Here is a 22,334-nt window from a genome sequence, read left to right as displayed (position 1 = left end):
GTAGTGGGCCCGGTACCGGTCCGTGGATCGATTGGTACCGGGCCGCACAAGAAATTAAAAAAAAAAAAAAGATAATTTTTTTATTTTTTTATTTTTATTTTTTTATTAATTCAACATAAAAAACACAAGATACACTTACAATTAGTGCACCAACCCAAAAAAACTCCCTCACCCATTTACACTCATTCACACTCATTCGCACAAAAGGGTTTTTTTTTTCTGTTATTAATATTTCTGGTTCCTACATTATATATCAATATATATCAATACAGTCTGCAGGGATACAGTCCGTAAGCACACATGATTGTATTTCTTTATGACAAAAAAATATATATACTTTTTTAACTATCGACACTTAACTTATACTGTGCTAAGCTTTTTCCTGCCCCAACTTAACGATGAATTCAATACGAATTTCTTACCTGTGCTTGTTTCGATGGCAATCGGACAGCCATGCGCTGGGTTGCGAGGCGGTGGGTGACGTCACATGACAAGGGTGACGTATGACGATGTCAAGGTGCATCGCGTCAAATGACAGCGCTGCAGTTTGTTGTATAAACTTGATGTCCTGACGAGGCGGTCAACTGTTTTTTTTTTTTTTTTTTTCCTCCCCTCTTCCCTGCTCCCTCCCCCAAAAGACTCCAAGAGTCGGCGAGGTGTTGCGTTTAAGACTCCACATTGAAATGGTTTTAACCAAGGGAGGACATTTGCTTCATTCTTCTATTGAAACACAAACATGAATATCGATCAGAAGCGGAGATCAGTTTACTCCCAGAATGATGATGTAAGTCAGCGACATACGTACTCCTGCACGCATATGTATGTATACGTTTTAATGAGAACGCTAAATAAGTTGTTCACTGTGTATGTTATAAAAACAATATACTTGTATTACTACTGCTACCACTTACATAGCGTTAATATTTATGTCGATGTTCAGTGTTCCAATATTCGTGAACGCACCGCGCCTTAGATGTGATTGGTAGAGAATGAGGAAGTGTTTTTGTCAGAACTTTAACAAAAACATGACACAAACAGTCAGTATAATTCAGAACGGCGACAGTATGAAAATAAAGAAACAAAATCTTCAATAATGTTTCCCCACAAAATGACTTTCGTTACGACCGGCTGCTGTTATTGTTTATACTTATATTCTAAATCTCCTTGTTTGTGAACGTAAACGTGATTGGTCGAGAACGAGGAAGTGTTTTTGTCAGAACTTTATTTCAACAACAATATTTAACAAGTCCGACTTCCCAGTACAGGTGGAATAACATCCATCCATCCATTTTCTACCGCTTGTCCCTTTCGCCGTCTGTCAAATTTGCAACAAAATTAACGTAAAAAAATTCTTTCTATTTTCATATGTGGGCATTCACTAGTTTCCAGGCTTTTTTTTGCAATAATCCAAGTTACATAATGTAAAAGTACATACAGCGAAAAGAAGGGATAACACTTGAAAAAGAATGAAATTGTATTTGATGTTTTATGTTTGTTAGAATGTGGTAAGCATATATATATATATATATATATATATATATATATATATATATATATATATATATATATATATATATATATATATATATATATATATATATATATATATATATATATATATATATATATATACATACATACATACATACATACATACATACATACATACATACATACATACATACATACATACATACATACATATGTATGTGTGGGGGAAAAAATCACAAGACTATTTCATCTCTACAGGCCTGTTTCATGAGGGGGGGTACCCTCAATCGTCAGGAGATTTTAATGGGAGCATTCGCATACCATGGTTTATATAGAGCACAGAGTGGGTGGGTACAGGCTGGTCTAGGGGCGTGGTGATTGGCTCATGTGTTACCTAGGAGGTGTTTCCGTCTATGGCGGCATGTTGTTACAATTTCGCTGCGCTTGTTGAGGGATGACAGGTCTGGACGGTAAATAATAAACAGTAATAAACAATAATAATAATAATAATATTATTATTTACCGTCCAGACCTGTCATCCCTCAACAAGCGCAGCGAAATTGTAACAACATGCCGCCATAGACGGAAACACCTCCTAGGTAACACATGAGCCAATCACCACGCCCCTAGACCAGCCTGTACCCACCCACTCTGTGCCCTATATAAACCATGGTATGCGAATGCTCCCATTAAAATCTCCTGACGATTGAGGGTACCCCCCCTCATGAAACAGGCCTGTAGAGATGAAATAGTCTTGTGATTTTTTTTCCCCACACATACATATATTGCGCTCTACTACGGTATCGAGCACTATTTTTTGGATAACCTTATTAAGACATATACATATATATATATATATATATATATATATATATATATATATATATATATATATATATATATATATACATACATACATACATACATACATACATACATACATACATACATACATACATACATACATATATATATATTGTTGAATAAGGCGATTTGTCCAGGGTGTACCCCGCCTTCCGCCCGATTGTAGCTGAGATAGGCTCCAGCGCCCCCCCGCGACCCCAAAGGGAATAAGCGGTAGAAAATGGATGGATGGATGAATAAAAGTAAACATTTTTTTTATTTTAAATAACTTTATTTAAATAAACAATAAATCAGTGCAATCGCAATAAAAATATGAGCGAAATAGAAAAGTATACATAATATCTGCTATTAAACAAAAGGGCAAATATAACAAAAATATGCTTTTTCCACAAATAAAATTGACAAAATGAGTATTGTTTGTCATAATTTTAAGGGATTTGAAATGAAGTTTTTTAAAAACAATTATGTTTGAGGGAGTTTTTGTACATTTATGGACAAGGAACTTTACAAGACTGTGTGTGACAATAGACAGATTCCTTTATTGTCATTGTAAAGAAATACATTTTATTTAACGCACAAGGTGAAACAGGGCCTATAAGAAGTATATTAAATCAATAGTTATTAATAAATATATTAGGGATTTTCAAACCTACCATTCTCCTCTGTTTGACTACTTTCACTTGATCAACCTTTTTCTAACATTCCACACTACAAAATCATACAAGTATGTATGATTTGTGCTGATATCGTATCATTCATTGTTTGTTTGTTTTCCTCCCAGCAGTCCCCAATTGAACCTGACTTACTGAGGTGCAGCAACCTGAACATGCCCCTGCTGGCGTCAGAGTTCTTCAAAAGCGAATTACAGCTGCACCTGGATGGCATAACTACCGAGTAAGTAGGCCGACAACTCAACACACATGGCGGCCTGACGAGCACTCATATCCCCCCGCAGGACGTGGGACTTAATCGAGTACGGCCACTTTGACTGCAATGCATTCATGGTGCTGTTGAAAATGTGGCAAAGTATCCTGTACAAAATCTCCCAAGAAGTGCTGGTCGTTGTGGTGCCTCAGGTGGAAGAACACGCACACATCATCGAGTGAGTGCACGCAGAGAACCAACAAAACATGCACTTGCTTTGTTTTGCCCACCTTTCACAATCCTGTGGTGAGACAACTCTTTTGCCTTTTAAATAGTAGAACAAAAGGCCAGAAAGAGGGCGGTTCTACATGCCTTCTAAATAGTGAAAAACTGCTAGTAAGTGGCGGTTCTACATACCTTCTAAATAGGGAAAAACTGTTAGTAAGTGGCGGTTCTACATGCCTTCTAAATAGTGGAAAAACTGCTAGTAAGTGGCGGTTCTATATGCCTTCTAAATAGTGACAAACTGCTAGCAAGTCACGGTTCTATATGCCTTCTAAATAGTGGAAAACTGCTAGTAAGTGGCGGTTCTACATGCCTTCTAAATAGTGAAAAACTGCTAGTAAGTGGCGGTTCTATATGCCTTCTAAATAGAGGAAAACTGCTAGTAAGTGGCTGTTCTACAAGCCTCCTAAATAGTGAAAAACTGATAGTAAGTGGCGGTTCTACAAACCCTGTTTCCATATGAGTTGGGAAATTGTGTTAGATGTAAATATAAATGGAATACAATGATTTGCAAATCCTTTTCAACCCATATTCAATTGAATGCACTAAAGAGACAAGATATTTGATGTTCAAACTCATAATCTTTATTTTTTTTTTGCAAATAATAATTAACTTATAATTTCATGGCTGCAACACGTGCCAAAGTGGTTGGGAAAGGGCATCTTCACCACTGTGTTACATCACCTTTTCTTTAAACAACACTCAATAAACGATTGGGAACTGAGGAAACTAATTGTTGAAGCTTTGAAAGTGGAATTCTTTCCCATTCTTGTTTTATGTAGAGCTTCAAATGTTCAACAGTCGGGGGTCTCCACTGTCGTATTTTACACTTCATAATGCGCCACACATTTTCAATGGGAGACAGGTCTGGACTGCAGGCGGGCCAGGAAAGTACCTGCACTCTTTTTTTTTACGAAGCCAAACTGTTGTAACACGTGCTGAATGTGGCTTGGCATTGTCTTGCTGAAATAAGCAGGGGCGTCCATGAAAAAGATGGCGCTTAGATGGCAGCATATGTTGTTCCAAAACCTGTATGTACCTTTCAGCATTAATGGCGCCTTCACAGATGTGTAAGTTACCCATGCCTTGGGCACTAATGCACCCCCATACCATCACAGATGCTGGCTTTTGAACTTTGCGTCCGATAACAGTCTGGATGGTTCGCTTCCCCTTTGGTCCGGATGACACGATGTCGAATATTTCCAAAAACAATTCGAAATGTGGACTCATCAGACCACAGAACACTTTTCCACTTTGCATGAGTCCACCTTAGATGATCTCGGGCCCAGAGAAGCCGGCGGCGTTCCTGGATGTTGTTGATAAATGGCTTTCACTTTGCATAGTAGAGCTTTAACTTGCACTTACAGATGTAGCGACGAACTGTATTTAGTGACAGTGGTTTTCTGAAGTGTTCCTGAGCCCATGTGGTGATATCCTTTAGAGATTGATGTTTTTGATACAGTGCCGTCTGAGGGAATCGAAGGTCACAGTCATTCAATGTTGGTTTCCGGCCATGCCGCTTACGTGGAGTGATTTCTCCAGATTCTCTGAAACGTTTGATGATATCATGGACCGTAGATGTTGAAATCTCTAAATTTCTTGCAATTGCACTTTGAGAAACGTTGTTCTTAAACTGTTTGACTATTTGCTCACGCAGTTGTGGACAAAGGGGTGTACCTCGCCCCATCCTTTCTTGTGAAAGACTGAGCATTTTTTGGGAAGCGGTTTTTATACCCAATCATGGCACCCACCTGTTCCCAATTAGCCTGCACACCTGTGGGATGTTCCAAATAAGTGTTTGATGAGCATTCCTCAACTTTATCAGTATTTATTGCCACCTTTCCCAACTTCTTGGTCACGTGTTGCTGGCATCAAATTCTAAAGTTAATGATTATTTGCAAAAAAATGTTTATCAGTTTGAACATCAAATATGTTGTCTTTGTAGCATATTCAACTGAATATGGGTTGAAAATGATTTGCAAATCATTGTATTCCGTTTATATTTACATCTAACACAATTTCCCAACTCATATGGAAACGGGGTTTGTACATGCCTTTTAAATAGTGAAAAACTGTTAGTAAGTGGCGGTTCTACATGCCTTCTAAATAGTGAAAAACTGCTAGTAAGTGGCGGTTCTATATGCCTTCTAAAAAGTGACAAACTGCTAGCAAGTCGCGGTTCTATATGCCTTCTAAATAGTGAAAAACTGCTAGTAAGTGGCGGTTCTACATGCCTTCTAAATAATGAAAAACTGCTAGTAAGGGGTAACTTCATGTAACTCTTAGAGGAAAAACTGCTAGCAAGTGGCGGTTCTACATGCCTTCTAAATAGTGAAAAACTGCTAGTACGTGGCAGTTCTACATGCCTTCTAAATAGTAAAAAACTGCTAGTAAGTGGCAGTTCTACATGCCTTCTAAATAGTCAAAAACTGCTAGTAAGTGGCAGTTCTACATGCCTTCTAAATAGTGAAAAACTGCTAGTAAGTGGCAGTTCTACATGCCTTATAAATAATGAAAAACTGCTAGTAAGGGGTAACTTCATGTAACTCTTAGAGGAAAAACTGCTATCAAGTGGCGGTTCTACATGCCTTCTAAATAGTGAAAACTGCTAGTAAGTGGCGGTTCTACATGCCTTCTAAATAGTGAAAACTGCTAGTAAGTGGCAGTTCTACATGCCTTCTAAATAGTAAAAAACTGCTAGTAAGTGGCAGTTCTACATGCCTTCTAAATAGTCAAAAACTGCTAGTAAGTGGCAGTTCTACATGCCTTCTAAATAGTGAAAAACTGCTAGTAAGTGGCAGTTCTACATGCCTTATAAATAATGAAAAACTGCTAGTAAGAGGTAACTTTATGTACCTCTTATAGGAAAAACTGCTATCAAGTGGCGGTTCTACATGCCTTCTAAATAGTGAAAAACTGCTAGCAGGAGGTGGCTTTATGTACCTCGAAGTAAAAAACTGCTGACGAGTGGCAGTTGTACATCCCTTCTAAAGAGAGAAAAACTGCTAGTAAGTGGTGGTTCTACATGCTTTCTAAATAGTGAAAAACTGCTAGTAAGTGGCGGTTCTACATGCCTTCTAAATAGTAAAACTGCTAGTAAGTGGTGGTTCTACATTCCTTCTAAATAGTAAAACTGCTTGTAAGTGGCAGTTCTAATGTCTTCTAAATAGTGAATAACTGGTAGTGGTGGTTCTACATACCTTCTAAATAGTGAAAAAATGTTAGTAAGTGGCAGTTCTACATGCCTTCTAAATAGTGAAAAACTGCTGGCAAAAGGCGCTTTTCTGTGGCTTCAGAATATTGAAGATCAGCTAGCAAAAGACATTATTGGGGACAGCATGGCGAGGCGTGTAGAACGGCCGTGGCAGCAACTTGAGGGTTCCAGGTTCGATCCCCATCACTGCCATTGTGTCCTGAGGCAAGACACTTCACCCTTGCTCCCAATTCTTAGCACTTTTAAAAATACATGTTTGTAGTAACATATATAATTACAACAATTTAGCATTATGTTTGTGTTCAATTACATACACCAAGTGTGGTTATCCTAAACATTCCTGCCACATCATTTTACACACTATTGAAAGTCTTTTTTCTTTTGGACATATACCGCAATATCGTACAGTGTGGTTTTGATATCATTACATCCCTTCTAAGCATCATGTAGCAGTATTGCTAAGTGCTGAATAAGAAACTAAAAAAATGATAAAACAATCACTTACTGTACAATGTCTGCTCTCACTGGAATGCCGACTGTTTATATCTTCCTTTTTAGATGAAAAAAAAAAAAGTGCCGCAAACAAGCGTCTTTTCGTGTCTTTCTTGCCTTTTCCGGGTCTTAAGCCTCGTTCACACTGCAGGTCAATCCCCATTTTGTTGCCCTGTATCGCATTTTTTCATGTCAGTGTGAACAGTGAAATTCCAATTTTTTTCATATCCGACCCAGGCCTCTTTGGTATGTGGAAATAATTTGGATATATATGCAATGCGTCATCAATGTGAACGCTCCCGCACTCAGGTCGCATTCATCCGACTAGAACGTCATCAAAAACCAATAAGCGTCACCGTTATTGGCCAAAATAGACGGTTACAAAATAAATAACGGACCAGAAAACAGGTGAAAATTAAAATGTTTTAAGAACTCACATAAAAGTTCCACCACTCTTGTCTTCGACTGCATCAAAGCAAAATATCCCGTAAACCTGCGAGAGCCAAAATACTTGTCCCCTTCCTTCTTAAATCTTCTACATGCAATAATTTGGTTCAGAAAATTATGACTTTTAATTGCACAAAATCCTTGAAATGTCATTTACAAATGCGCCAGCACTGAGACCGACTAGAACTGAAGCCATTTTTACTTCCGTAGCCACTGCGTGCGACGGCACGACTGTATGCGTGTCAGATTGCATTCACATTACCAATCACATTTTTTTGTAATATTAAGAGAGCAGTAGAAAAATCTGAATTGGACATCCGACCCTGCAGTGTGAACGTAGTTGGATCTCAAAGGTGACCAACTTCTCGGTTTATGTCCACAACCTTCTGCTATCCAGGTGACAGGCGTGATTTATAATCTAGAATTAATTTTCACCAGCTCAGAGGCGATGCAGCAGCTCACCGGCTCAATATGTCAATTTAGCAGCATAAGCTAGTTAGCGCTCTGTGATTACGGCACCACTAAAAATACTTTGTCTGCAAAAGCGCTTATAACAATATCTCTAATACTTGGCTAAAATGGAGTACTGTTGGCTTCTTTATAGAGGGCTTTATGGACTGAGTAGAGTATTAACATTAGCTACATTGTTAGCCACCTCATACTTGCCATATTTTACAACTTAGAATTCATGAAAAAAAAACACGTGTTCTTGTCTCACAAGGATTGTGAATGATAGGCAAAATTCCCCAAAAGTGCAGTTCCCCTTTAAGTCTGGATTAAAAAGTGTTATTTTTCCCTTTTAGGAAAGGTTGTGGCACTCTACAACGGGCCCTCAACTTCTCGTGTGTGACGGAGGATGACATCCACGCATGCATTTGGGACTCGCTTCTTCTGGCCCTCAAAGACACAATAAACGCCGGAAACGTAAAGACGGCGTGTGGCGACCAGCTGCTGGAGATGGTCGCAGCTAAAGTGTCGAAGACGGTGAACAAAGCGCTGTCCGACATCTCCTTGAAGCCCAACTCTTTCACGTACCCGGACGTGCCTCACCAAGTGTCGGAGATCGGAGAAATAGCGCTACAGACAATCTCGGTGCTGAGGAACTGCTTGGAGAACATGAGGACGGCCGCCGGCGCCGCAGGGGAGGACGTGTGCGCAGACAGCGACTCGTCGGAGGAGAAAAGCAACGGCTTGGTGGCGCCTCTGCCCACGCCTGTGCTCAACACCCGGGCGGAAAAGAAATTCCGCGCCCGCACTCCCGCCGACGGCTGCGCGAAGACGGAAAAGGGTTGTTGTCGCCACACGTCCGTGGGAACATGGACAAAGAAAGAAAACACCTTTTTCACTGTGTTGCTGTGGAAGCTGACGGACCATATCGCCCACTCCAACTCCAAGTCGGTGCTGGAGATGGACATCGACTGGATGTTGGCGCATCTCATGAGCGCGGTGGTAGAGACGCACCCCAACCTCCTGCTGAACATCGGCGACTTCCACGTCCACATCTACAAGGACCTCTGTCAGGAATTTGGATCAAAGGAGCGCCTGTATTTCTCCATGGCGCGCTCTCAGGCCGCCTTTGTGGAAGCTCTCGCTCGGGCACTCAGGAATCATCTCCAGGTGCCGAAAAAGACCGACTTTTTCACCAAGGTCAGGGCCTTTTTCAAGAAGAAGACTGCAAAAGTGTCTCTGGCCTATGAGCAAGGACAGATGTGGCTGCAGGCCTCCACGGGCACCAAGAAGCTCTGACCCGGGTCTGAAGAAGCCGTTCTGACTTCCTGCGAGGAAACCATAACGACAGATGTTTTTCAGTGCAGCCTGATGAGACGTCGCTTTATTGGTTCGGCAGCTAAGATTCCTCACAACCAGTGTTGCCCGAGTGCAGGTTGGTGAATGATGCAACCTGCTACCTCTGGCCATGGAGCGCTCAAAAGGCTCCCTTCCCCAGTACTGGTGTGCGGATGCTCCCTGCCCCAGTACGGGTGTGCGGATGCTACCTGTCCCTGTATAGGTGTGCGGATGCTACCTGTCCCTGTATAGGTGTGCGGATGCTACCTGTCCCAGTACGGGTGTGTGGATGCAGGGCATTGCCGCGGGTTCACGGCCAAGCACAAGAGTTGCGCTGTCAGAGCTCAGTCCAGTCCACTTGTTTACTACGTTGTTGGAGCGTGGTACTCTCACTTTACATACAGAAACACACACACACACACGGCGGCCGAGCCTTTTCACAAAGGCCGCGGCGAGATCCGTCTCATTCCACCTCGTCGTCCAGTCCCCGTGAGCGTCCTTGTAGCCGTGTGACGACGGCACTGTGAGTCGGTGCGTTGGTGAAAACGGTGCCCACAAACCAAGGCGTTCCTCTCAGAAGGTGGCGGATGACCGTGCAGGTGCCCGACGTCTCGATGCGGAATCCGGAATGCAGGGGTTCGTCTTCCTCCTTCCCCGTGTGTGCTGCGCTCGGACTAACTGGAGATGCAAAGAACTGTTGGGAAACGAGAAGATAGCAAATTATGATAGAGGCTGAAATAAACTGACTGATGAACACAATAAGTTTGTTTCTCTCATAACTAGGGATGGCTACCGAATTCTGTACTTTTATAGGCACCGACCGAATTCTGTCGGTCCTATCGGGTATCGATTCACGTAAAATCAAACAGTGCCATGTTTCGATACCTTTATTGCAGACTGTGTGTTCCATTTGTACTGTGTAGTCCGAATTTAAACTGGACGCTCCTGTAGGTCGGATTTGCAACTCGGAAAGTCGGAGCATTCTCACCAACCCGAGTTGGCTTCAAAGATGGCTGCTCTGGATGTAAACAATATCATTTTCTATAATATCTGTTATAAGCACTTCTGATTTGTTTTTGTCGCACAAAATCAGCCACATACGATGTATTAGTGGAGGTTTAAATATGGTAACCTTACTGTAGTGTAAACCGCTGTTAACCATGTTGGGCCGGGAGTGGCCCCTCGGGGGCTGCCGAAAAATATTTGTTTCTCAGATATGGTCCTTACAGGCCGCAGCAGTACTTAGTTTTAATACACTTTTTCACCACTTGTGGCAGTAATTAAAATAACAGACAAAAAGAAGTCTGGAGTTAAAGTCAAATTTTAAGCGCAAAAATTATGACTAAAGTAGTGAAGTTGTATTTTCATTTGCACTTACATTTTATTGACAGTTTATTAAAGAAACATTATTTATCATTGATTTAGTTAGAATTTATTTGTTTTAGCGCTGGGTAATTGTATGTAAATGTATTTTTCATCAATTTTTATGAGTACCGGTACCTACTTTTAGTTTCATGGTTAATGGATTCATATCATTTGACAAGGTTTATTCTGTAAAACTAAGTTGGTTAGATTATTGAACATAATTACAAATCAAAAGTAAGATAACAAATACAGTGTTAATATTTGAGTGGGCCCCAGAACCCTACTTCATGGAAAGGTTGGGCGCTGAGGTAAAAAATGTTAAGAACCCCTAGCGTAAACGACATTTATTTCATGTGGTTTATACGTTCTACATCGCTGGCAATAGCATCTGTAATTCCTCTTCATCCACCGTGTTTGGAAGTTGCAGAAAGCGTGCATATTTTCCCAAAGGTTGTTGATATTCAGACAAGGTAAGCACAAGAATTGCTTTCGTGGATGTGGCATTCGTGATTTCCAACCTCGTAACTGGAACGCTCACAACTCGGCTGTGACGTCATTATCAGCTCAGACTTCCAACTTCATTCAATGGAATGCATCATAGCCGATTTTAACACCTCCAAAATTGGTACTGGATAACAGACTTTGCACAAGTAAACATGCTGCAGGACTGCTTGTATCGGAGCGCGCGATTTCACATGCAAGCGGATATCATCCGATATTAGACTTTTTCTAACCGATATCGGATCGGGACACCCTGAAATGCAACACCAGGGCTCTAATAATTAAATAATAATACAATACTTCATCTCTTTAGCTGCAAGTGTACCGTATGGAATGACTAAAAACAGAACTCACAGCTTCTCCTGTTGTCGGGTCGATAAAGTCCGCCCAGTAGCCTGCGGTCCACAGCGCGAAACACATTTCCTTTGCGCCGCTCACAAACTATAAAAGATGAGGAAGCGCAGTGAGCGTCACTTCACGCCTCTTGGGATCAAAACACAGACATCAAAAACAGAGAGGAACCTCAAAGGTGTAAACGCTATGCTGTTGCTAACATACTGACCGTGCTATAAGAAGTAATTTCGGCAATGGTTCACCTGTGTGAAGCTGGCTCACCTTGTCCTTGCAAACCTCAAAATATCACTGCTGTTCAATTTTTAACATCATTTTTTCCCAGTTTGTGCCATTTTAATTCATTACAAAAATACATTTTCTGATCACCACAGTCCTTCCTGGATTTAGCAGGCTTTCTATTGTGATTGTTGCGGCCTAAAAAAGGCCTGAATATTTGGCAACCTGTTCAGAAAGTTGTGACAAAAGTTGTTGTTTTGAGGCTTAGTTTTTCTTCGATAACATTGTCTCAACTTGTGATTTTATAAATGTTCTGTTTTAAGTGCTACTTGTAACCTTAACCTCAAAGAGCACAGGATTCCAACAAAGAAATGTTACTCAAACTGGACATTGATGGTTTACTCTTTTTTTTTTTTTTTACACCACAGACTTTAAAGATCATTGTCAAATTACTATATTGTTATAAATAATTATAACTAATAGTAATAATTAAATGTAATTACAGAAACAACACCCACGGCTTCCTTATTGTCAGCTGCCTGCTCTGCTGCCCACAAGTTGCAGAAATTATCCGTGTATTCTTTACACTTAAAAAGTGATTTATGTTCCAAAACACCTGCGATGAGGTGGCGACTTGTCCAGGGTGTACACCGCCTTCCGCCCGATTGTAGCTGAGACAGGCTCCAGCGCCCCCCGCGACCCCAAAAGGGAATAAGCGGTAGAAAATGGATGGATGTTCCAAAACATTTACTCCCGCACATTAAGAGTATTTGTGCACTGTTAAGAGTGATATATAGCGGAAATTTTTGTTGGTAAATGAGAGATTATTATCACACTTCAACATCTCTATCATGCAAATACTGCCTCTTTTGCTAGGTCAGCATTGCAAATGAGAATCTGTTTTTAATTGCTTTACCCTGGATTGGGGGTCAGCAACCCGCGGCTCTCTAGCACCGCCCGAATGGTTCCCTGGAGCCTTTTCAAAAATGTATGAAAATGGAAAAAGATGAGGGAAAAAATATAAGTTTTTTTGTTTTAATATGATTTCTGTAGGACAACAAAAATGACATTAACCTTCCTAATTGTTAGAAATCCCACTGTTTGTACTAAACATGCTTCACTGATGAGAGACTTTGGCAAGCACCGTTTTGCCCTACTAATGTTGGCGGTCCTTGAACTCACCGTAGTTTGTTTACATGTACAACTTGCTATGAAGCTGCCAAAGAAAGACGTATTTTATGCCGCCACTCCTTTGTCTCATTTTGTCCACCAAACGTTTTATGCTGTGCGTGAATGCATAAAGGTGAACTTTGTGGAAATTGCGGCCATTCGACAAAGTTACGAGACCACGCATTTTCAGCCATTGGTTGAATCTGCTAGATAGATTCCTGGTTTGGGTAATTCTCCCCAAACATTTCTCAAATGTTTGCGCGGTCACACATTTGTGATACTATGGTTTCAATTGCTGCGTTTCCATTGCAGTTTTTATCAAAATAAAAGCGATATTTCTAAAACTTCGACAAAATACATTTGCGACTTGTGTTTCCATTTAAGGGAGTTTTGCGCCATGAGCAGTAATTCTCGTAAAATCTCATCCCGCGAGACTCCACTTTAAGGAAGGAATTGCAGCCACCACTGCTGCCGTGATGTCAATAGATGACGAAGCAAGCAGGTGATCGCTCAAAGGCAACGTACTTACGGCCCCCTTGACATTGTTGGGTCATGTGGGTCTCCGTTTCCGGGAAGGGACAAGCCAGACGGCCCGTTGCGGTGGTCCCGCTTCGACTCTCTCGTCATCATTTGGGATGTGCGCGTCTGTTGTGATTTCCCTTCCTCGTTCCATGACCCGCCCTATCTTGCCTCTGATTGGCCTGTCCGTAATGTTTTGACCTAATCTTAACCAATCGCGACTCACCATACTAAACCAACCAATCATGGATGTTCTTATACGTAAACCAACCAATCCTCATTGATGTTTCCCGTATATTTTGTCCCCTGCCCGTGGAGTTGCTTCGCTACATAGCTTCGATTTTTAAGTTAATCTTTAATGGACAACCGTAGTTTTTACCAATGGATTATCAAAAACGGTACTCCTTACGGGAAAACTGTAGTTGTTGGTAGGTATGGCAAAGAGACGGATCAAGATTTTAATACACATTGTCGGTCGTAAAAAAACAAAGAAAAACTGAAAAAAAAATTTCCCCCACGGATATAAAAAAGACGAATTTCCGACTATAGACGGAAAAATCACATGCCTGCAGGTTTTTCGAAATACCGGTGTTTCCAATACCAGTTTCTTATTGTGATATTTAGGTTTTGCGCATTTTTCGGGGTAATGGAAACGCAGCTAATGTTATTACAGCTTATTTTGAGTGAACAATAAAATGGTAAAAACATTAAAGCTTTAACAGCACAAACAAAAGGCAGTGATATTTTTCATATTTACAAAGACAAGGCGGCAACATTTTTTAACAATTAAACACTCTGTAACACGCTGTAATGACCGTCGATAAAGGCTTTATGTGAAGGTGAAATAAAAAGTTAAGCTCTGTTAAAAGTAACACATACAAAACACGATCTTAACTTTTATAAGTGAGTAATTTGTTATTCTTATAGCCAGACCTGTGTGTTTACTTCCGTACCTGACGGTTTCAGCTGCAGCTGTTGCTTTCCTCAGAGGTTGTCACTGCAGATAGCGCTGTCAGCCTGCTACTACAAGCAGGAGGACAGCGCCAAAAACTGTTTAAATCAGCTGACCAGACACGTCACAGCAACATCACATGAAAACCTCTGAGGAAGGCAAAGGTTGTAGCCGAAACCGTCAGGTACGAAAGTAAACACAGGTCTGGCTGTAAGAATAACAAATTGCATTATTTTTTTGAAGACCTAATGAACCTCTTTGGATTACTGTATAAGTGAGTGTTACTGTTTCTTCACATAACTTCTCCCTTCAATTAAAAAGTTAAATCAACTTTTGAGGTTCCAGTGCACACCCCCAAGACTCACTCTGCTGAGCAGCTGCTCTCTGTCCGGCTCCGCCTCCTCCAACAGACCGCTCCTCTGCGAGACCGTCACGACTGTGATGGAAGTGTTGGGTGCCGTCGGGAACAACAGCTCCAGATCTGTCCGTCGCGCGCATGTTTGAGAGTTAGTTTCACGTAGAAGCACTGCCAGTTGGGATAAAGAAGGTACTCCAAAACTGTGCTCACCTTTTCTTAGCAGCTCCGGGCAGGAATTTATGGAACAATCTGTGTCTGTTTGATGAAAATACTGCTCAGCTTTGTGAACCCGCTTGGATATGGGTCCCAGTTTCCCCTGAGAAACAGCACATGCAAACCCAGGGGGGGCATTTTGATATTTTTCATTTTTCAAAATCATTAGGGGCCCTGTGATGATGTGGCGACTTGTCCAGGGTATACCCCGCCTTCCGCCCGATTGTAGCTGAGATAGGCTCCAGCGCCCCCCGTGACCCCGAAGGGATTAAGCGGTAGAAAATGGATGGATGGATGGAAAATCATTAGGGCTCCTCTCATTTTTGGTAAATGTTAAAGGCCACAGTGGCCCAAAAGGCTCTCAGTCATTTAAGTATTAAAAATAAATAATATATCAATTTTATTTTATCTTTTTTACTTTCAACACTTAAACATCTAAATATCAACTTCAGATCTAACCGTTGCCACAATGTTTTTTTTATGTTTTATGCCCTTTACCCCCCCAAAGAAAACTTTTTTTTCACAGCAAAAACACAAAATATGCAATATTTTTCCTAAAACATTTTTCAAAATAGAATACTTGATGTGAAGTAATTGAAGCCTTTTGTAGGTAAATAATTTATAACAACATTCCTTTTGCTTCAATATTATTTTTTGTTCAATGATAGTTAAAAAATAAATTGACTTGATCCGAAGGGCCCCTCCCCCACTCAAGTGTAAAAATAAATCATATATAAACATATATTATTTTTATATTTAGCAATTAAATCTATAGATCAGTGGTTCTTGAACTTTTTTTTTTACCAAGTACCACCTCAGAAAAGACTTGGCTCTGCAAGTACCACCATAATGACAAACATTAAAATACAGTAGCATAGTAGGCTTTGGCATTCATTCGAGGTTTTATTTAACAACAATATTTTGGCCACTGAAACACTACACACAGTTTGAACGGTAACAGTGTGTGAATTTTTGATTAAGTCAATATTTGGCATACCACTAGATGAAGACCGCGTTCTACAGTTTGAGAATCACTGCTCTAGATCAACTTCTGATTATCCATCGATTATAAGGTTTTATCATTTTTTGCGCAAAGACAGTTTTAAAGTATAACACTGCTTGCATGGCAGCTTTGTGTTATTAGTGTCAATATTGCACCATTTTTTCGTTACATTACACTTTTTTGCTTTTTAGTTCCAATTTTTATGGGGTTTTTTGGGTAACATTTTTATAATGGGCCGCTAAAGAATTAGTTGCGGGCCGCAAATGGCACCCAGGCCACACTTTGAACACCCCTGCCATAGCCCAAAGGGCTATTTAACAGGTGCTCCTTAAGTTCAGTTAAAACTTGGGGGAGACTAAAATTTTTGCAGAACATTTTCAAAAACACTAGAATGCTCCTGTTGTATACAGCGGTCCTTCACCACCTGGTGCTTCAAACATTGTGGCACATGGCAGAGTGTTTTGAATTTAAAGTAGTGCTGAATTAAGTCTTATAAATGTGTCAAGTGAGAGGAGTGTAATTTGCAGCAAATATTTGAATGATAAAAAAAAAAATTTAAGACTAAAACCAAATGTGATCCCGGCATTCAGGAGCACCCAAGATGGGAGATGGGAGTCAGATCCTGCGGGAAAATGGAGAAAGAAGAGCAGACCCGGCGCTCAAAAACGAGAAATAAAGAAATTAAGAGGCTAGCATTCTAATTTGTGTCCTCTTCTACTGATATTTTCTTCATGATGCTTGAGGAGACACAGTCTATGGAAGAGAACACGGAAGAGAAAGTTGTGATTCTTATATATTACTTTTTTGCTAATGTAAACCCTCTCAGTTTGGAAGTTATCATGGACCAGAGCAACAAAACCATAGCTATCAACGAGGGACGATTGCAGAGGGAAACTCCAATCAGGGGCAGATCCTTGCATTGACATTTTAACCAAACGAACAGCTCTTTCACATTGGAATTTCCCATAACAGGGCTATTTTTTCCTGAAATATGTAACGCTGACAAAAAACCCCAACTCAAAATAAAATTAATACTGAAGGGAGACGTCCGGACCTCGGTGGAAATGTGGGCCCCTGAACAATCTGCCTTAGACTGATAACATTCTCACCTGAAACTCATTGACAAACTGGGCCAGAACAAACTGGTGTCTCTCGGCACTGCACGGTGCCGTCAGTACATCCGGCACCACTCTGTTCGCCGTAGATTTCTTCTTCTCTTCCACGCCTTCCAGGTGGCTGTCGAAGCCCACATTACCTGGCAGCTGGAAGCGCTGGTCCTGAGGTCCGAAAGGTCCCATGTTCTCATCGGGCCACACAGTTCTGGGGCCTACAGGACATACGTGTTATTAGATAGCAGTTATTGACACAAAACTTTGCCATGTTCTTTTTCCGCGCCGAGTACAATACTCACCTGAGTCCGCATGGGACACAGCTATGTACGGTTCATCGGGGTTTGCAGTGGAGAAGGTTCTGACTCTGCAGACCTCCATGGCGGCTAACATTTGCCGACCAATTGTTTGAGAACGGACCAGCCGGCCTCCACCACACAATACCTTTAGGGTAGAAAAAGCATGATTAAAAAAAAGAAATACCTGATCGATAAAAGAAATGAGTTATGCATTTTTACTGCTGATTCTTCTAACTGGTTCAATTCTAAGTTATAGATGCTGTCACATTCCCTATGCGCAAATCTAATAAACTAGTTCCTGTAAAAGTAGAAGTGTAAAAAAATCTATTTTTGAATGAATCGCGATTCTTACTTGTAACAATTCTTAATCGATTAAAAAAATATGTACGGTATATACTGTATATTTTTCTTTTTTTTTTAATCTGTTCTGTCCAGCCACTCAGGCAAATCATATTGTTGATGTAGATGATCATATCTGCTGTACAGATTAACTTTAGAAAAGAGAAGTGTTGGATACTTCTCTTACCTTATTTGTATTTCACTTTATTAAATGTTTGGGTAGAATTTTAAAGTTAAAAAAAAAAGTTAAAGTATTAAATAAAATCAGTTTTCTTTTAAGTAATATGGAAATGTATCAGAGCTTTTATCTGTTTTATGGAGGAAGGTAGTTAATCATAGAACTGGCACCCAATGTTTTTAAAAAAGTATTAATTTTGAATCAAGAATCGTTTTGAATCGAGAATCGATTCTGAAACGAATCCTGTAGTGCCCAAGGATTCACAACCCTATTCATAAGTTACTTTTTTTTAAATTTTTTTTTTTAGAAAATGACTTATTACATTTGAGAGAACACCTGTTAAAGAAAAGATGGCTGACGTCAACAATTTATTTAGAAGAAAAATGTATGATAATATTCTTTGGTATAAATGCGCTTTTTTTTGACAATAATAGAATACTGAAAAGATTAAAATTATGCTAAAAAAATGTGTATTCCTACAAACGTTTTATTTATTATTCTTTCTTTCTTCCTCTTAAGAACAATTTCAACTAAGATATCTTTTTTATTCTTATCAAGTCGATGTATATTTGCTCCCACTAAAAATTCCACTATAAATTAGGACTGGATTAATCATAAGTTTTGCTGCACAATATATTGACTAGCGATGTCCGATAATATCGGGCTGCCGATATTATCGGCCGATAAATGCTTTAAAATGTAATATCGGAAATTATCGGTATCGGTTTTAAAATTATCGATATCGGTTTCTAAAAGTAAAATGTATGACGGACGTAGGGAGAGGTACAAAGTGCCAATAAACCTTAAAGGCATTTCCTTTGCGTGCGTGCCGTCCGAGGCACATAATATCTACCGGCTGTTCTCATCATGAATTAATGTAAGGCATGTTGGTCAACAGCCATACAGGTCACACTGAGGGTGGCCGTATAAGCAACTTTAACACTGTTACAAATATGCGCCACACTGTGAACCCACACCAAACAAGAATGACAAACACATTTCGGGAGAACATCCGCACCATAACACAACATAAACACAACAGCACAAATACCCAGAATCCCTTGCAGCACTAACTCTTCCGGGACGCTACAATATAAACCCCCCGCTACGCCCTACCCCCACCCACCCCAACCCTGCCCACCCCAACCTCCTCATAGTCTCTCTCAGGGAGAGCATGTCTCAAATTCCAAGCTGCTGTTTGGATAGATAGATAGATAGTACTTTATTGATTTCTTCAGGAGAGTTGCCTCAGGAAAATTTAAATTCCAGCAGCAGTGTACAGAATTGAGATCAAATTTAAAAAGTAAAAAGTAAATAATTGGGGTATAATTGGAAACAGAATAGAAAAATATTACAATAAGAATAAAAATAAAAAGCAACAACGAGAATAAAAATATAACAGTAAAATAAGAATATAACAAGAGAAACTAGGCAGTAGTGACCATGTTATGAAAAAGTATTGCACTGTTATTGTTTTGAGGCATGTTAAAAAAAATAATGCACTTTGTGACTTCAATAATAAATATGGCAGTGCCATGTTGGCATTTTTTTCCATACCTTGAGTTGATTTATTTTGGAAAACCTTGTTACATTGTTTAATGCATCCAGCGGGGCATCACAACAAAATTAGGCATAATAATGTGTTAATTCCACGACTGTATATATCGGTATTGGTTGATATTGATATCGGTAATTAAGAGTTGGACAATATCAGAATATCGGATATCGGCAAAAAAGCCATTATCGGACATCTCTAATATTGACCAATAAATGTTTGCCGATAAACTATATTTCTTGTCAACATTATGATAATACATCAAACTAATTCAAGTATACCCTTTCAAATGCAATGAATTGTATTTATTGTATATTCCAAATTTGTAAATTGAATGTAAACTTTTAAATATCCAAGTTAAATAGAAAAACAAATAATAAAAAAAAAATAGTCAGTTTGCAAAATTTTGCACTTGAATAAAAATCACAACTAAAAGCAATAGGTTGTGTCTCTATTAAGGAGGGGTTTGAGGACCCTCAAATACGCACCAATAAAAAAATGGCTAAATAAAGTTCTTGTGATCAAAATTATTACAGTTATTATTATCACGGTATTGATGAATGTGTTCAAAAAGTACTGGTACACATGCTAAAATCTTTTAACCATGCTAGAGGTATGTGTATTCGCCACTGGCTGGGTATCAGCAGTGGTCACTCGCACCATCGTGAATAGGGACCGGACTGCGTTCACATAGTTTTAATCACCACTCCATACACCATTACTCATGACGTAGAATACATATCTTAGTTTATCCCCCCCCCCCCGCAAAAACATCTACAGTCACTAAAATGTTCATTGGAATACCCAATATAATATAAGTTATATATTTATCTGCGAGTCTGCCAGATATCTTTTAAATTGATCAATTCGCACACTGATTCATTGGACCCGCCGAGTGCCTGGTCGCTTGTTTTGTGACTCACAAAAAAAATCACCAAAATGATTCCCAAGCGCGGCCACCGCTGCTGCTCACTGCTCCCGTCACCTCCCAGGGGGTGGAACAAGGGGATGGGTCAAATGTAGAGAGTAATTTCACCATACCTAGTGTGTGTGACTATCTGTGGAACTTTAACTTTGAATTGAGTCAGACCAGCCATGTTTACTAAAATTTCCCATCACTTCCAACGCTAATTTCACAAATTTAATCAATTAAAAAAAACACCGTAACTGGGAAACCTAATTTTTCTGTATTTTTGTTTAGCAAGCACTCCAGTGATACCAACCTCTTTAAAACAGGGTAATTTCTAAGAAATCTTGAGCCCTATTGACTTAGTATTGAAGTTCACCATAAATTTGTGCATTTTCACCGGTTTTAAAAGTCCATAACTCTGGTAATAGTCATCCCAGGAAAATGACAATTATATCACTGGAATCGTCTTTACAATACGTATCTGATAATACTGGTTTTATGTGAATTGATTACTTTAAAAAGCTACACACTTACCTACATGTTGTAGTTCCTTTTTAAATGACAAAAATAAATACAAAATACACACACTATATCCTTTTTTTGCAGAGGAAACATTAATTTTATTTGTGTGTTCAAGTATGTCTACCATTTTCATTTGTGAACGTTTTAGAATGTTTTTTTAACAAAGCCTAGAGTCGGCCCTGGTCACTTGTTCGCTAACCAGACACTAGAAATGTCACTTACTGTGCTGGGCATCACTGATAATCCACCTTTAACTTTTTCTTTACACCGTCACACCTGTTGGCAAACAAAAATAAATATATAGCAGATGTTTAACGAAGTGAAAGTTAAAGCTAGCCGCACATGCTAGCTAAAGCTGCTGTAGGTTATGTAGCGCACAATAGCTGACGTAATGTTGTGATTACGTCTCAACCTGACGACGCTTCGAATAAAATAGGACAAAAAAAACAGTTTTCAGTAAATAACAGTGAAACAACTGCGACGGATGCATACATGATCGGTGTGTTGTGTTTGCTTGTTTTAAGGTAAGATAAGGTCAATCAGCTGATCTGGTTTTGACACTTTCCCGTTTAAGTCTTTAATTTCACAACTCAAAACAATGACACACTTGTTGGCAAAATAAAACCAAAACATTATTTGGAACACATCATTATGCTTGGACTGAATTACACCGTAAAGTACAAATTGTTCTTACCTATTGAAGTTGCACGTCAACCGATCCTCGCATAGCGACGGGAAGCGATTCAGGACATTTCGCGCATGCGCTCCCATCCTCTCATAACGACGAGAAGCGATTCGGGACATTTCGCGCGTGCGCTTTTTGAGCCACGCCAGCGTCGTTAAAAAAGCGCGCCACTAGATGGCAGCAAAATCCAACTTGAAATTTCCACTTTCATGACTTTCTACCAGTATTATTTACATTATTAGCTGGCAAAAACAAACACATGTTTCTTAATTATTTTTGTTCATTTTTTAAGTATTTGTACACATGACCCTTATCATAGATATGTTACTATTAAATGATTTGTTCTTGGGGCATTAATACAGGTGTTCATAACCTTTTTGACCTCGGGGCCCATTTTCTTCACTACTGATTTATCAATCAATCAATCAAAGTTTATTTATATAGCCGTACATCAGGAGTGTCTCAAAGGGCTGCACAAGCCACAACGAAAAACTCAACCCAATGGGATACAATTGAGTAATCTTACTCTTGATTTTAATCGTATTCAATAATTATATTTAACCTACTTACAGTTTACATTAGGGATGTCCGATAATGGCTTTTTGCCGATATCCGATATTGTCCAACTCTTTAATTACCGATAC

General features: G+C 39.7%; 2 protein-coding genes across 3 annotated transcripts; one reads left to right on the top strand and one right to left on the bottom strand.

Annotated features, from left to right (window-relative positions):
• Window positions 1-636: 636 nt before the first annotated feature.
• LOC133622334 (uncharacterized) lies at window positions 637-9,403 on the top strand. Of its 2 annotated transcripts, none has more exons than XM_061984954.1 (4): window positions 637-784; window positions 3,137-3,249; window positions 3,311-3,457; window positions 8,461-9,403. In XM_061984954.1, the coding sequence occupies exons 1-4, from the start codon at window positions 737-739 to the stop codon at window positions 9,401-9,403; spliced, it is 1,251 nt and encodes a 416-aa protein (XP_061840938.1). In that variant the 5' UTR covers window positions 637-736. The 2 variants fall into 2 exon arrangements, with proteins under 2 accessions (XP_061840938.1, XP_061840939.1); XM_061984955.1 differs by having other exon boundaries at window positions 649-784; window positions 3,140-3,249.
• A 55-nt stretch (window positions 9,404-9,458) lies between these two features.
• Window positions 9,459-21,791, bottom strand: mmadhca (metabolism of cobalamin associated Da). The gene is made up of 8 exons (XM_061984958.1): window positions 21,700-21,791; window positions 21,228-21,281; window positions 17,505-17,646; window positions 17,203-17,420; window positions 15,088-15,193; window positions 14,885-15,000; window positions 11,663-11,749; window positions 9,459-10,136 (listed from the first exon to the last, which is right to left on the bottom strand). The coding sequence occupies exons 2-8, from the start codon at window positions 21,237-21,239 to the stop codon at window positions 9,906-9,908; spliced, it is 912 nt and encodes a 303-aa protein (XP_061840942.1). The 5' UTR covers window positions 21,240-21,281; window positions 21,700-21,791; the 3' UTR covers window positions 9,459-9,905.
• Window positions 21,792-22,334: the final 543 nt, after the last annotated feature.

This window comes from Nerophis lumbriciformis, linkage group LG23 (assembly GCF_033978685.3).
Source record: "Nerophis lumbriciformis linkage group LG23, RoL_Nlum_v2.1, whole genome shotgun sequence".
NCBI lineage: Eukaryota > Metazoa > Chordata > Actinopteri > Syngnathiformes > Syngnathidae > Nerophis > Nerophis lumbriciformis.
The sequence above is the reverse complement of the archived record's forward strand: the minus strand, read 5'-3'. Positions and strand labels throughout refer to the sequence as shown.

Excerpts from the sequence above, each read along its gene's own strand:
- LOC133622334 (XM_061984954.1), top strand. The coding sequence starts at position 737 with ATGAATATCGATCAGAAGCGGAGATCAGTTTACTCCCAGAATGATGAT. Across the intron at positions 785-3,136 it reads TTTACTCCCAGAATGATGAT|CAGTCCCCAATTGAACCTGA; the intron begins GTAAGTCAGCGA and ends TTTTCCTCCCAG. Across the intron at positions 3,250-3,310 it reads CTGGATGGCATAACTACCGA|GACGTGGGACTTAATCGAGT; the intron begins GTAAGTAGGCCG and ends ATCCCCCCGCAG.
- mmadhca (XM_061984958.1), bottom strand. Across the intron at positions 17,421-17,504 it reads TGTGTCCCATGCGGACTCAG|GCCCCAGAACTGTGTGGCCC; the intron begins GTGAGTATTGTA and ends TATGTCCTGTAG. Across the intron at positions 11,750-14,884 it reads GAGAGCAGCTGCTCAGCAGA|TTTGTGAGCGGCGCAAAGGA; the intron begins GTGAGTCTTGGG and ends CATCTTTTATAG.